The sequence below is a fragment of the Triticum aestivum genome, chromosome 1D, assembly GCF_018294505.1.
Source record: "Triticum aestivum cultivar Chinese Spring chromosome 1D, IWGSC CS RefSeq v2.1, whole genome shotgun sequence".
Lineage (NCBI taxonomy): Eukaryota > Viridiplantae > Streptophyta > Magnoliopsida > Poales > Poaceae > Triticum > Triticum aestivum.
The window spans coordinates 432,803,274-432,817,697 of record NC_057796.1 but is presented as its reverse complement, the minus strand read 5'-3'; the positions used below and the strand labels follow the sequence as shown (position 1 = coordinate 432,817,697).

Genomic DNA, 14,424 nt, shown 5'->3' with positions numbered 1-14,424 from the left:
TTCATGTTCTCTCGTCAATCCATCACACAGTGGAGTGGGGAGAACAAACTAAATAAAGAGGTCTCACACCTCCTAACTTTTGGAGTAAGACTAAACTTTAGAACCACCTCCTGCCATTTTATTCATGGGCCTTTTTAAGATTTTAGAAATTGTACATGGGAGCCGGTTGCTCCGCCTCGTCCTCCCCTGGATCCGCCATCTCCATCGGAGCCGGCTACTGCTCCTCTTCCTTCTCCTCCGGTTCCGGTGAGTACGGAGGGTGGCCAACTGCGATGCGGGCGGCGCGCCTCGCCCGGATCTCCTCCTCAATTTGAAACCGGTGCTCCGGCGTGAGCATGGCATACATCATCTTCTTTTGTCGGGCCATGCCGAAGCCGGACGGTGTGGGAAGAGCGGCGGAGCGGGAGAGAGGTGGATTGGCTCGGGCTGGTGACACGGAGAGCGAGGAGGTGAATGTGGCTAGGGTTGGAGGACGCATGTCGGCTTAAATAACCAGATTTGGCCTCGGGCAGCGAGCCGAAGCGGTGCCACGCGGCGTTCTCAACCCCACCGAGGATACGTCCGTAGGACCGCCGGGTTTCCAGGCAATTCCCTATGAGACCCCATCGTGAGCCCGACATGGTGGATGCGCTCGGTCGCGTCTGAGCCTCCCCATATCAACCCAATTTTTAGGCTGAATATGAAGGGTGCCAGTCAGCCTGAGCGTTTGAGACCTGTTTGAGACATCTATCTGGATCGGGTTTTCTTGACCGGTCACTGACCGGGCATCCTGGCGTTTGAGTGGGGTTTGGGGTGCGAGATGCTCTTATTTCAAGCCCCGAGGGACCGAACGGCTGGACATGCTTTAAGACATCCGTCTGAGTCGGGTTTCTTGACTGGTCATTGTCTGGGCGCTTGAGTGAGGTTGGGGTCCCAGATGCTCTTGCTCAACACATATCTTGCACATGACGAGATGTGGATCTTGGCATCTTGCCACTAGTCCAACTACTGCAAGTGCTAAGAGCATCTTCAGCCGCGCCCCAACAGGCTCCTCCAGGCGATTTTTTCGCGCCGACGCCCAAAAATCGGCCCAGTCGCGCCCCCAGGAGCCCGTTTTTCGCCGGTTTGGGCCGAAACTGGCGTCGACGGGCCCAGGACGAACCCGGCGCGCTGGGGGCGCCGGGGCGAGCGATTTTGGCGCGAACGAGGATGGGCCCGCCGAGTCAGCGAGACGCCGCTTCGTCGTCCTCATCGCCTCGGTTCCCGCGGGAATCAATGCGAAGGCTGCCGCGCCGGTCAACCTTCATTGATGCCTCACGGGCGGCGCAGTGAAGGCGCCGCGATGCGCGTCCCGCCCTCTCCCACCACGCGTCCCACCCTCTCCCGCCACGCGTCGCCCGGCAAGCAGCCTCTCGCCGCCCCGCTGCGGTTATAAAAGGCGACCTCCCCGCCGGTGGACGCCACAGCTCACATTGCCCCCTCTCCGGCGCACAAAGCAACACTCTCCCCCTTCCCGCCGACGAGCAAATGGCCGAGAGGTTTCCAGGCGACGGCGCGGTGGAGAACGGCTTCGCCCGCCGCCATCTCCAAGAGCCGGAGGCGCGCCTCCTCTACGAGGCCGTATCCGGCGCCCCCGGACATGCGGGTGCCGGGGGCGTGGAGGCTGAGCGCCGGCGGCGTCCCGGTGCCACATGTGCCCGAAGGGGCGGCACGGCGGGCCGAGATCGCCCGCATCCGCTCGTCCCTACCGCCGGAGCAGCGGGACGAGCCGAGGTATGCCGCCGACAGCCACACGATGTGGTCCATGTACTTCGCGCGCCGCCGCGAGGAACAGATCGCCTCTGCCAACAGCGTCACCCCCCGCGGCTGCCTCAACGCCGCCGACAGGCCGCACCCTCGAGGCCATCCTCGACCACACCGAGACCGGCAACGTGTCGCGCCTCGAGTACCCGCCGCGGTCGTCCTTCTCTCGCCGCTGTGGCAGCTCCTGGACGCCGCAGCGAATGGAGCCGGGGACGTTCTCGTCGTCGGGCTCCGACTCGCTCTCCTTCGGCTCGCCGGTGTTCCGCCCCGTCAAGCCAGAGCCGGAGGAGACGCCGCTCCGGCGTCGCACCCGCAGCGGCGCCCTCGTCATCAACGAGGGTGCCCGCCCCTCCCCGCGCTCCCTCCGCCTGGTTCGGCCGAAGCCCGAGCCGGGCCTGCTCCCCGTGAAGCCGGAGCACGTCGACATGGTGGCCCCCGACGACGAGGCCGCCATAAAATGGGCGAAGGAGGACTACGTCCGCGAGCAGGTGAGCCGCCAGTGCCGGGCGTACAAGGAGCTCCAGGCCCGGCGCCGCGGGCGCGAGGAGGACGGCGTCATCGTCCTCGACAGCGACGAGGAGGACGAGGCCGGGCCGTCCAGCGCCCCACCGCGCGTCGGCGACCTTGGCCAGGGGTGCAGCAGGGACGGCGGCGGCACCGGCGAGGCGCGCGACGACTACACCAGTTTCTACAGGCTTCTCGGCATGTAGATGGCGGGAGGTGGACGCGGGCGCAGTGGCTAGGCGTAGTGTGGCGTAGTAGTAGGCATAATTTGCATGTTTTTTTATCTTGTTTGTACATATGTCAATGAAATTTCGCCGAGTTCATGTTATCGCCGAGCCTGCGCCATATTGGCGGCGACCTGTGAGCCGACAACTGAGAACGGAGTCGCCCCCACGCGTCAATCTAGCACCGGTTTGCCCCCAGACGGTTTGTTTTCGGCTCCTTGGGGGCCGAACGGCTGGAGATACTCTTACGCGAAGCAGTTGTTATTTTCGGAAACACGTGACGTTTGCACGTTCCGCCACCTCCTCCCAGCAGATCCATTTTCCAGATCACCGCGCGAACCACATGCTCCTATTTATTTAATTTTTAACATCACATGTTCCTATTATTATTCAATAATCCTCCTCTCGAGTCCAGCCACGAGGCGATAACAAAAGCGACCTGCTTGAAGCGACCCTACTCCCAGCCGGCACAGTCCAATTGTCCACAGCTCCACATGGCTTCTCCCCGGCACCTGCTCCCCCTCCTCCTCCTGCTCGCCCTCCTCGCCCCCTCCTCGTCGGCGGCGCCGGGCGTCATCCGGCTGCCGCGCGCCGGGGCCTGCGCCGCGCCGGCGGACCCGGCCGTCTACGACCGCCCCGTGATCGGCATCGTCACGCACCCGGGCGACGGCGCGGCCGGGAGGATCGACAACGGCACCTCCACCTCCTACATCGGCGCCTCCTACGTCAAGTTCGTCGAGGCCGGCGGCGCCCGCGTCATCCCGCTCATCTACAACGAGCCCGACGAGCGCCTCCTCGAGGTCCGTGCCTCCAGATCCCCTCCCTCTCTCCCCCTTCGTCTGCTTAAATGTGCGTGTAGTTCTATCTGACAACTCCCAGTTCTTTGGAAGTCAAACCAAAATTCTTGATAGTCAACTAACTATGTACTATGTACCAGTTAAAATCATTTTCTAACAGTGCAGAAACGGAACATTCGTAGTTCTGATTATTTAGAATTTCTCCACATTCAAAGTACATGTTTACATAGGAATGACAAATCAAATAGCAAGGCGGATCGTGACTTGATCACTCAGTGTCTGACTAGCTTATGTTACTGTTCATCTGTTTCAGATCAAGATGAAACATGTTTAAAAAAAGATCTGGATGAAACAGTTAACCTATCATGTCTCTGACTACTATAAATATTGTTCGTGTTCTGCAGTCATTTGATCTCAGGGCAATAGATCACCTGTTAGTTACTTGGTAGCCCCCTGCTTGCTCAGTAATACCTGCATCTTATCTCTTGGGCGGTAATTTCTGATAGTTTTGCCTGTGTCCCTTCTACTGCAGAAACTCAGTTTGGTGAACGGCGTGCTGTTTACTGGTGGATCAGTGAAGAGGGGTCCATATTTTGAGACGATTAAGAAAGTGTTTCAGGTACCTATCTATTTGGCAGCTTCTGTGTGTTTCAGACATGTTATTCACTTCTACTCTGTAGTTGCTTCCATTATTAAGAACATACTACATCTCATCTCAGTATGGTAACATCATACTATTGGTCCTAGCTCACACAGAATGGGACCAAACATTACTGGATAATTCTCACTTTCTTCGTTTATTCTTCTGTAGTATGTCTTGGACAAGAATGATGCAGGAGTTCCATTTCCATTGTTTGCACAGTGTCTTGGCTTTGAGCTTGTAAGCATGATTGTGAGCAAGGTAATTTCTCTTTTTTTTCTAAGAGAATGAACAAAAATTATCGACGTCAACATGCAAATTTAGTTGCTAAAGTACAAAAATAATTTGAATTTCTTATAATATTAGGACAGCCTCAAATTGAGATATCTGCTTGAAGAAAAATGATGTGTTAGAATTTAAAAGTATACATTTGCTCTTGCCACATGTGATGCAGTGAAGAACCGGCTGGTCGGCTGCACTGTTCTGTTCCCTGAACAGAACATATAGACACTTAGTGTGTTCCATACCAAGTTTGTGTTTTGTATCTACAAACTGACAACTGGCTCTTTTCTCTATATTGGTATTAGGACAATAATATTTTGGAGTCATTCCACGCCTCAGATCAAGCATCAACTCTCCAGTTCCCCAATTATTCTTCACTTCAGGGATCAGTATTTGAAAGGTAGGGATTCTAATATATATTTGAAAGGTGTAGGTACTGCATGGTCATCTTTTATTTGCGGGAGAAAATTGTATTGGCACTAAACTTGTGCAGCTTTCTCATTTTCCTCTATCAACTGAAAGTCTGCATGGGCACTTGCAACGACCATGTTTCTTGTCCCGTCCTATACGAAAAGATTATGTATGTTAGGTTTTCATTACAGAGAAGATGCAATTAAGCTAACAGTTTACAGTACACTCCATTACAGTCTACGCCAGCTTCATCAAACTTGAAATAGCAAAAGTGAATTAAATTGATGTCAACTATGCAGTTGGTTAGATTTTAGATGTCCCCTGAACCACAGGCACTACGCTTGATGTTATCCATTTATCTAAGATATAACCTTGTCGCTCCGTACTTTTTTATGGCACAAATACCGTCTTCTATTGACTCTTTGTGGCTTGGCTTCTAATATCCCTTGTATACCTGTCTAATAGAAGTGATCCAAATTCGCAGATTTCATCCTGATCTCATCAAGAAACTCAGCACCAGTTGTCTTGTCATGCAAAATCACAAAGTAAGTAGAATCCTTGGTGCTCCTTTTCTCCTTGAACACGCATTGGATGCGTGTCGTTTTGTATTAGAAGAAGAATCCTGGGTACTCATCACATTTTATCTTTGACCTTCACTCAATATTAACATTGACATGATATACTTGGTTCAACCAAATCATGACTGTCAATTTAAAACAGCAACTTTTTATGGAGATTGCAGAATAACTATCTTTATCTCCTTGTTTTCCCTAACATGGTTTATTTTCTTAACTGGTCAAAGTATGGTATATCTCCAAAGAGATTGCGAGAGAATGACGCGTTATCAAGTTTCTTCAAGATTCTGACTATATCCCCTGATGAAAATGGTGAGGTACAATGTCATCTTTTTCCTAGTACTTAACTGATTTGGACTCAACCAGCCTAATTCAGAGGTAGTGCTAAATCAATGTTTAAAGAAACAGCAAACTAATTTCCTTTCCTTTGGCAAATCAGGTTTACGTCTCAACCGTTGAAGCACAGAAATATCCAATCACTTGCACTCAGTGGCACCCTGAGGTATGCTGACTGTAGTGCTGCTGGTTGTTTTTGAAATTAAAGTCTGTATTCCACTAATCTGTTCGCATGCCTGTGCACATTTTTTCATCCCATTTATCCTTGTTTGGCATTTTTTAGGCCTACATATTACTAGGCTGCTATCAAAATGTTTGTCTTTAAACTATTCAGGCCGTGATATTTCTTCATCTGACCAGATCACTTAGGCAAACGTAATATATTCAGAGGTCAGACTATAATTAGCTTGTTCACTTGCTGCAGAAAGCCATTTTCGAATGGCGTAAACCAATGATTCCACACAGCGAGGATGCAGTACAAGTGACACAAAATTTTGCCAACTACTTTATCAGGTTTGTAATACTCTCTTTATTCGTTATAAGCAACACATCATCTGCTTATTCACATCCGTGTTGACCATGCCCTCATTCTGTGATGAAAACCATACTGCACGGAATGGCGGATTACCTGTTCAAAATCATTTTATGGTGCCCTAGTTTCCCTACTAAGCAGGTATAGGCCTTGTGTACGTTTGTATGGCTCCTGTTGGGCAACTTGTTTGTGAATAAGGCTCTGTGCCCGGTTGCATTTCAAAGAAATGAAGCGAGTTCACAGCTTTGTGCCCAGTTGCATTTCAAATAAATGAAGCGAGTTCACAGCTTGTTGCCCATCACAACCCCCTAAAGGGGACATAGTTATTAATAAAACATCAACGCTCAAAACGCACGCAGCCTAAGGGAAAAGAAAACTGGTATCTTGCACCGTTGTGTTCCTCCAATGCATGAATTCCATACTTTCCTACTGCAAAGCAACGGCTCGTGAAAAAAGGTAAGAACAGCGTGTTTATCTCACCCTTCTTCGCTCTGTCGTGAAACAGCCAAGCCCGCAAGTCGCCAAACAGGCCGCCTGCCGACAAGGTGCTGGACAACCTGATCTACAACTACATCCCTACATTTTCCGGGAAAACCTCGTAAGCCACCTCTGTTGGCCCTGTATCGTAACTGCATACTTACTGCACCATATGTTTCTCCATTCAGCCGCTAAGTAAATGAGCATGTGCCTTGCCTTGCAGGAAATCCTTCGAGTTGGTGTACCTCTTCTCCTGAGGCTGGAGCCGACGCTTGTAGCCGCGGTTCTTCTCTTACTGTACTGTGCATGTACAGTGTTGTGTACCATGTGTTTGTATTATTGTACTGATGAGACCTTCGGTTCAGTGGTGTAGATCATTTGTAACCTTGATTGCCGGTATCAGAGTTCAGGAGGAGCAGCGTCAGTAGCTGTAGTGTTTCGGTTTTCGGAGTGAATAAGAGCATCCTCCTTCGAGGTGTTGTTCATCTTGTAGTATTATAACAGTAGTCCGTACGTTCGCCATTGGCTGATGCTCAGTTCAGTAGTACAGATCATTTGCAAACTTGGTTGTCAGTATCAGCGTTCAGGAGGAGCGTCGGTAGTTGTGACGTTTGCCATTTTCGGAATAAAAATAAGAGCATCCTCTTCCTAACTGTTACAGTACTACTCCTTGAATCTTTCTAGCAGAGTAGCACCACACAAGTGGAATCTATTCTTTCCCAGACTCGTGATGAATAATCAGTAAAACACGATTTTTTTTAGGGGAACAGTAAAAACACAACTGGGAGACCTTATTATTATCATCAGCCATAAGAGTTGGGGTAAGCTAATGATAATAATCGCGCCGAGTTCTAATGATGATGACGGAAAATAGGTTTATGTCAATCTCCCTGTGCTGCACTTGAAAATGAAAAGAAATCTCCCTGCGCTGTGCTGGCTCATTCGGGCAAAACATTTATAAGCAAAAACTAATACCAAGCGAGTGTCAAGTATCATCAGCTAGGAAAAAAGTAGCAGCAGCTTTGTGAGTTATTTTAGTCAATCGGTGTCTCAATTTGTACTGTGGAAAACAAATGGGCCTGAGTTTCAGCAGTCTAAGAAATAGCGACGTTAAAAGCTAAGTGATTTAGCGCAATTTAGCATGCTATAGCGCTGATAGCGGACATGGACATGGCGACGAAATTGGCATAGCATAGCAGTGGCTCCTCTCAAACGCTATAGCGTGCTATTTTTTTAGGTGATAATCAGCAATACTAACTACTGTAAGTTCATGGCATTATGAATTATAGATATAGCAAACTAAGGTAAAATATAGCCAGATATAAGGGTGCACATAACGCTGTCAAATTATCATTTGAATCTCATCCTTGATAGTCAAGACACCTGCGCAACATTACAAGAAAAGAAAAACTAGGTTTCTTGACTAGACAATCTTTTTGTTAATCAAGCCGACAGACAAGGTGCACCAGTTGTCCTTTCGCAGGTTTAACACTAATATTCTCCATATCACAGAGAACAGAAGAGAAACATGGGAGCATGAAAGATCAGCTATGCACATATGAGTCTTCTTGCAGCCAACCCATTGAAATGCAGTAACCGACTGAGGAACGAGGCTATTGTAGCTACCAGATTGTAACCCCTCTCCTTGCAGCTTCAGACTATATAACTCCTTGTCCACCAGGAGAAACACATTTTCTTCTCTACAATGAATCATGAGTCCAAGAAATTAATGATTGTGACCTGTAAGATAGTTTTTGCCCTGCTGTGGGTCATTTGCCCACTGCTCCACCGCTTCAGATCAAAGAAAATAGTTTTAGTGAGTCAAAGCATCATTGTATGCAGATTCAGTTCCAGGCTAAGATCCTTCTATCCTTGTATTACTGAACTGTATTTGTTCATCACCGATGTCTAACGAGGAGACTGATGTAGCCAGGTCATCTGTCAAGCCTGCCGTTGGGTCTGGTTCTGAAACTTCTGCTAGTGCACTCAGCATACTGACTACTTCATATGTATCGTCCAGGTAGAACTTGGCTTTGCTCGGTTTCTGCCCCACAGCACATGCAAACAGAGGTGTTTTTGGAGCAACAATGCCCTTTTTCATGGCATCCGCAATATTTTCAAACATATCCTCATCGGATCTATCATCACCAATGCATAAAACAAAATCTGCCTGTTGACCTTTCTCCTTCATTGATGCAAGTATCTTCTCAGCTATAAGACCTTTGCTAACACCCTGCAGTACAAAGAGACAACCAAGCGAATTAATGGAAATTCAGCAGCAGCGCAAAGATCAGAAAAAATAAAAACCTGAAATAATTTAGTAAAACCATTGTGGTTAATTTCCATATTTCTGATCGAATGACATTTTTGAAAAAATTAAAGCATCTAAAGAGGGAAAGAAGTGGTGGATGCAATATGATGCATGCACTGTGTATGACAGTACTCATGTAAACAACTAAACAAGGACATTTTATATTGTTGAAAGCTGGTAAGTATTAAGTAGATATGGTGAAGCAAGCAAGGCCACATAAATAGAATAAATTTTGAATACAAATCACAAATTGCTTTTTAAGCAATATACTCCTTACCAAACGTAAAACTGAAAGGCATTCACAATAGGGTAAAATTGTGAAGGTAATAAATATAGAAAAAGCATAATCACCGCCCTGTTAAATCTACAAAAAGCCTAGTGACTACTTCATCCTTCTGGGTTTAAAAGGACCATCGGCCAAAACGCTGAGATTGAGACCAATGCAAAATTAACTCGGCACCAGTTACAGAAAAGATTTAATTCCTCGTGCAATGCTGGCCACATGCACCAATGGGATAGAGGAAGGAACTTTTAAATCAGGCATGCATTTGTCGTTGCGTCAATTACGCAAACGTAACTAATTAAATTCTGCATGCAGCCTCGCCCCTCACGCTTGCATGTGACGCGGCTCCTCTGGCTAATTAATTCACCGAATCAGCGGACGTAGCGCCAGCCAAACCCAGCGAAAAAGCAGGGAACTGATTACAAGCTGACTTAGAATTACGGGCATGCGATCGAGGCCCACTGGCCTTTTAAACCCTGACGGAGGGAGCACACCATAGTGCTAATCACATTAACCTGAAGTAATGTACAAGAAACAAAATGGCTTGTGTGATTGGCACAGAAGTATTATGCGAACCTCAGATAGGGGCACCAGCTAAATGCAGAGCAAGTCATAGGGTATCTCATACAGATATAAGTGAAGGGAAAAATCATGTGCGCATATACTCTCTATGGATGGCACAAAAATTGGTGAGCTCATCTAATGGAATGCAAGAAATGGTAATGGCGAACCTGAGGTTTGACTTCAACAATGAACTGGCCGCTCTTGACTGAGACTGCTTCATTTGCTAGTACACTTTCCAGGTGATCAAGCATCTCCTTTGCCTGAGAAGATGCAAAGCCTTGGTCAGCATCCCTATGGTGCCACACCAACGCAGTTTCTTTGGTTTCAATGTAGGATCCATCAGTTGCTTCTGTATAAAGATTCATCACTGGCTCAGCCATTTGCATCCATCCAATATCTGGGGACTGGGTACTGGTTTGCCATTCTTCATCTCTGGTCCACCTACATATGGAAACATAGTGTTTCATCATCTATTTAATTCTCTAGTGATTCCAAAAATCATGAACAGTCTGCAGTGATCTCCATTCTCCCCAGGCAATAAAAACACTAAACAGAAATGGGCAGCCAAGAAACATGAACAAACATCTTATGACGTGTGCATGCCATGTTGAAGTAAAAGCAGAACCTGGTACATGAGTTTAATGAACATAAGGTGTATGATCCTACAAGTCCTAATTACTGACTCCGCTAGTTGGTCATTACAGTTAAGTACTCCCTCCAATCGCCAAAGGAGGGCATACAATTCTGAGCGCAGCAATTAAGGAGAGAATCTCATGCAGTTTATTTTCCCAGATTTACCCTTGAAAAGCGCCGCAAAATATTCGCTCCACGCGCCTCGATAACTAGCATCCGTTTAATATGGACCTCACACTGGCCAATCCTAGAGTGTGAATGCTACGGAGGAGCAGAATGCGCAGCCTTAGCCAATCGTGCTATGTGCATGCAGTGACAGGTAATTAATGTGAATCGGTAAAGCAGATCTGAGGGAGGGGTATTTTGTCGAGCACTGTGTTATTCTCCCACTTGACGCCCTAATTTCATGGAGGGAGTACCAAACAAACAACTGGTGCGTGTAGTAGCCTGAGTGCCTGACAAGGAACAAATGAAGAATTTCCTATTGATACAAGAAAAACCAACAAAAGTAAACTAGATTGTTATTTGCTCGATGAAGCAGAAAACACTGAGACCTTTGCATCTGCAGTTGACCTTGACTCCTATTCCTATTATGTCTGAATAAAGTACAGACTTCACTGTTAATCTGAAGCAAAATGTACAACAGTGGTAATAAAAAATTGTACCTTAAGAAATAACCATGCTCTGCCGCGATGCCTAGAATTGGACATGAGGAGAACATTGATCCCAAGCTATTCTTGCTTCTTCCACTGACAATAAAGACGATGTTGTTCTTATCCGAGCATAGGGTATTAATGATGGTTACTAATTCTTCACTCGGTTTCTGGTAGAGAGAAGCCTGTGGCACCAATGTACCATCATAGTCAAGAAATATAGCTCTACTCTTTGATCTCCCATAAGACATTATAATTGAATCAAAACTAAGCTTTGAGAAATTTGGGTCTAGTGCCACCACCCTGAATCCAAATCCCAATCCAATGCCCCAACATGGCTTCCTGAAATGATCCTTGCAAGCCCTCTCCAGGTCCTGGATAAAGCTCCTTGACCAATATGCAACGTCATGTGTGCTTACATAGCGGTAATGTTTTTCGTGCCTCAGCTCCTTGTCACGCTCTGACATTGATATGGCCTCATTTAGTGACTCCGCCGTTGATTCAACATTCCATGGGTTAATACGAATGGCACCACTCAGTGAAGGTGAGCACCCAATAAATTCCGAGACAACTAGCATGCTCTTGCGTGGCCCACTCACCTCAGGTGCAGACTCAGAGCTAGGAATGCCCTGTCGACAGACAATGTACTCATATGGGGTCAAATTCATCCCATCCCTCACAGCCGTCACCACGACACACTCAGCGACCGTATAATATGCAAGCTTCTCCACACTTGGGACATTCCGGTCAATGAGAACAATTGGGCTGTACCCGGACTGGCCAAACTCCCTGTTAATCCTCTCACAACTATCCTGAATCTCAGCCCGAATGGACTCGATATCCTTTCCCTTCCCACGTGCTGGGTTAGCAATCTGTACTAACACAGCCCTACCCCGCCACTTAGGATGTGTCTTCAACATATACTCAAATGCAAGAAGCTTCAGATTGATGCCTTTAAAGATATCCGTGTCATCCACACCAAGCAACACAGTCATGCCCTCAAATTGCTGCCGCAGCTCAGCAACCTTCTGCTGCATTTCAGGTAATCGCAGCACTGACTGCAATTGACCCATATGGATTCCCACTGGCATGATCTTGATCCCAACAGTGCGGCCATAGTAATCCAGACCAATATATCCACGCTTTGACTGGTACTCTATCCCGAGCATCCTACTACAGCAAGACAGAAAGTGCCTGGCATAATCGAATGTGTGGAATCCAATGAGATCACAGTTGAGCATAGTCCTGAGGATCTCCTCTCTGACAGGGAGGGATCGGTATATCTCTGATGAGGGGAATGGGCTGTGGAGGAAGAATCCGATGCGGAGGCGATTGAAGCGGCGGCGGAGGAAGGTGGGCAGCGCCATGAGGTGGTAATCATGGACCCAAACATAGTCGTCCTCCGGGTTGATGACCTCAACAATCTTCTCGAAGAAGTGCTTGTTGGCGAGGACGTAGGCCTCCCATGAGGCGCGCTCGAACCGACCACCGGCAGATGCACCGCTCTCATTGGGAGATTGGGCGGCGGCGAAGGGGAGCATGTAATGGAAGAGCGGCCAGAGGTAGCCCTTGCAGAAGTTCTGGTAAAATCGATCGTAGAGGTCGGCGGGGAGGAAGACGGGGGCGCAGCGGAAGCCGTCGATGAGGGTCTGCGAGACCTCGTCCTGCTCGGCGGCGGGCACGTCGGCGCGGAGGGTGCCGATGAAGAGCACCTCCATCTCGTCGGGGACGCCGTCGCGGAGGCGGAGGAGGAGCGAGTCGTCGTCCCAGGAGAAGACCCAGCCGCGGCCGTCGGGGCGGCGGCGCGCGACGACGGGGAGCTGGTTGGCGACGACGATGAGGCGCTCGCAGATGGCGGAGGAGGGCACATCGGAGGCGACGCTGCTGGTGGCGGCCCGCTCGTCGTCCTCGTCGTCCAGCTCCGACAGCGTGCCGGGCACCGTCATGACCCGCGGCATCCGCCTCGGCGCGAACGACCCCGACCGGCGCCTCCCGCCGCCGGCCGGGCCGAGCGCCGCGAAGTTCCCCGCCGCGAGGTCGAGCAGGTTGGTGTAGGACCTCGACATCATGGCTGAATCCCCCGGACCGATCCCCGCCGGATCCGCGGAATGGCGAGTGTTTTATCCAAACCCTAGGTCCGCCCGCGCCTTTGACCCGATCCGGCGTTTTGGAGTTCGGGGGAATGGGGGAGGCGAAGTGGGGCGACGAAGAAGACGAGCACACAGTATATCCCCCCCTTGCTGCACCCGGCGCACGGCACCTGCCTCCTGGTCCACCCCTCACCGACCGATGGGCCCTTCCTTTCCTGCCACCCGCCGGTGCAGTGGACCCTGCCCACAGGGGCAGACCACGCGGCGGAGAAAAGAGGATAAGGTGGTGCGTGCCCCACCGGCTCCAGCTGGCGTCACGCTGCCACCTGACGACCCTGGGGCCCACCCGAACGGACGCACGCGATGGCTCCGCGCACGCGGTTGACGGACGAGATCAGCCGGGGGCAACAGTTTGTGGATAAAGAATTCCCCAGGCCCTTTGGTCCGGCGCTTTCATGAGACGTCCCGGTCCCCCTTCCCGTTCCCGCAAGCGAGCGACAGCGATAGCCCAAACGCGGTGGCCCGGGACACGCGTCCGGCAGCCGCACCGCCGCGTCGACGTGATGGCGACGCTGCAGATGTGTCCGTGACTAGGCGCAACTCTGTCCACGAATTTGATCCGCGGTGAGGTGGCCAGCATCGCCGCTCCCGGTGACATGGCGCCACATGGGCCACCCGTGGCACGCGCGGCATGTCGGCGAGGCCGTGACTGTGACCGTCCGTGGCCACGTCGCCCTCGGATGCTCCTTCCAGGTAGGCAGACGGTCATCCATCGAGACGGACGCCACGAGGAGCATCGCGCGAAGGATATGCCTATTTAATTCGCGCGACAGACAACCAGCTAACAAACAGCTAGCGAACAGACGAGCAGTGTCTTCTAGCTCTGTCTTTCGAGGAAAAAAGGACAAGCAATCTTAGTGGCTAATTAAGCGTGAGGCAGGCGCACTGGCCACCCAACTCGTGATGATAGTCTGACCAGCATAGCATATCCCTTGATTTTTATTCGGATAACGTGCCCTTTGCCGTTGCCTCTAGGTAGGTTCAACTTCAATCCAGTGGTGCAATTTGGTTTAGGAATATCTGATGATATAGTATAGCCAGTTGGCCATGTAGCTTAAGGCAAGTTGTTGTACGTACTGGTCAAGCTTTTGACGATGGAATCTCCAGGTGAGGATCAGTGGGGCTGGGGCCGCATATTGTTGGCCTTCATGGGTTGTATAATTGTTTGTACAAAGTTGAGTCATTTATTTTAGGACAAAGTAAGTACTCCCTTCATTCTGATTTATTCGTCGTGGTTTTAGTTCAAATTTAAACTAAAACCTCGACGAGT

The 14,424-nt window shown here is 49.6% G+C and overlaps 2 protein-coding genes across 2 annotated transcripts; one reads left to right on the top strand and one right to left on the bottom strand.

Annotated features, from left to right (window-relative positions):
- The first annotated feature begins 2,911 nt into the window (after positions 1–2,911).
- On the top strand, positions 2,912–7,122 carry LOC123182645 (gamma-glutamyl hydrolase 1). The gene is made up of 10 exons (XM_044595288.1): positions 2,912–3,310; positions 3,840–3,926; positions 4,119–4,208; positions 4,535–4,629; positions 5,125–5,185; positions 5,443–5,532; positions 5,655–5,717; positions 5,976–6,064; positions 6,589–6,681; positions 6,784–7,122. The coding sequence occupies exons 1-10, from the start codon at positions 3,005–3,007 to the stop codon at positions 6,815–6,817; spliced, it is 1,008 nt and encodes a 335-aa protein (XP_044451223.1). The 5' UTR covers positions 2,912–3,004; the 3' UTR covers positions 6,818–7,122.
- Positions 7,123–7,882: 760 nt separating this feature from the next.
- Positions 7,883–13,208, bottom strand: LOC123182644 (probable alpha,alpha-trehalose-phosphate synthase [UDP-forming] 7). The gene is made up of 3 exons (XM_044595287.1): positions 11,017–13,208; positions 9,886–10,159; positions 7,883–8,793 (listed from the first exon to the last, which is right to left on the bottom strand). Exons 1-3 carry the CDS (start codon positions 13,071–13,073, stop codon positions 8,416–8,418), a joined length of 2,709 nt encoding a protein of 902 aa, XP_044451222.1. The 5' UTR covers positions 13,074–13,208; the 3' UTR covers positions 7,883–8,415.
- Positions 13,209–14,424: the final 1,216 nt, after the last annotated feature.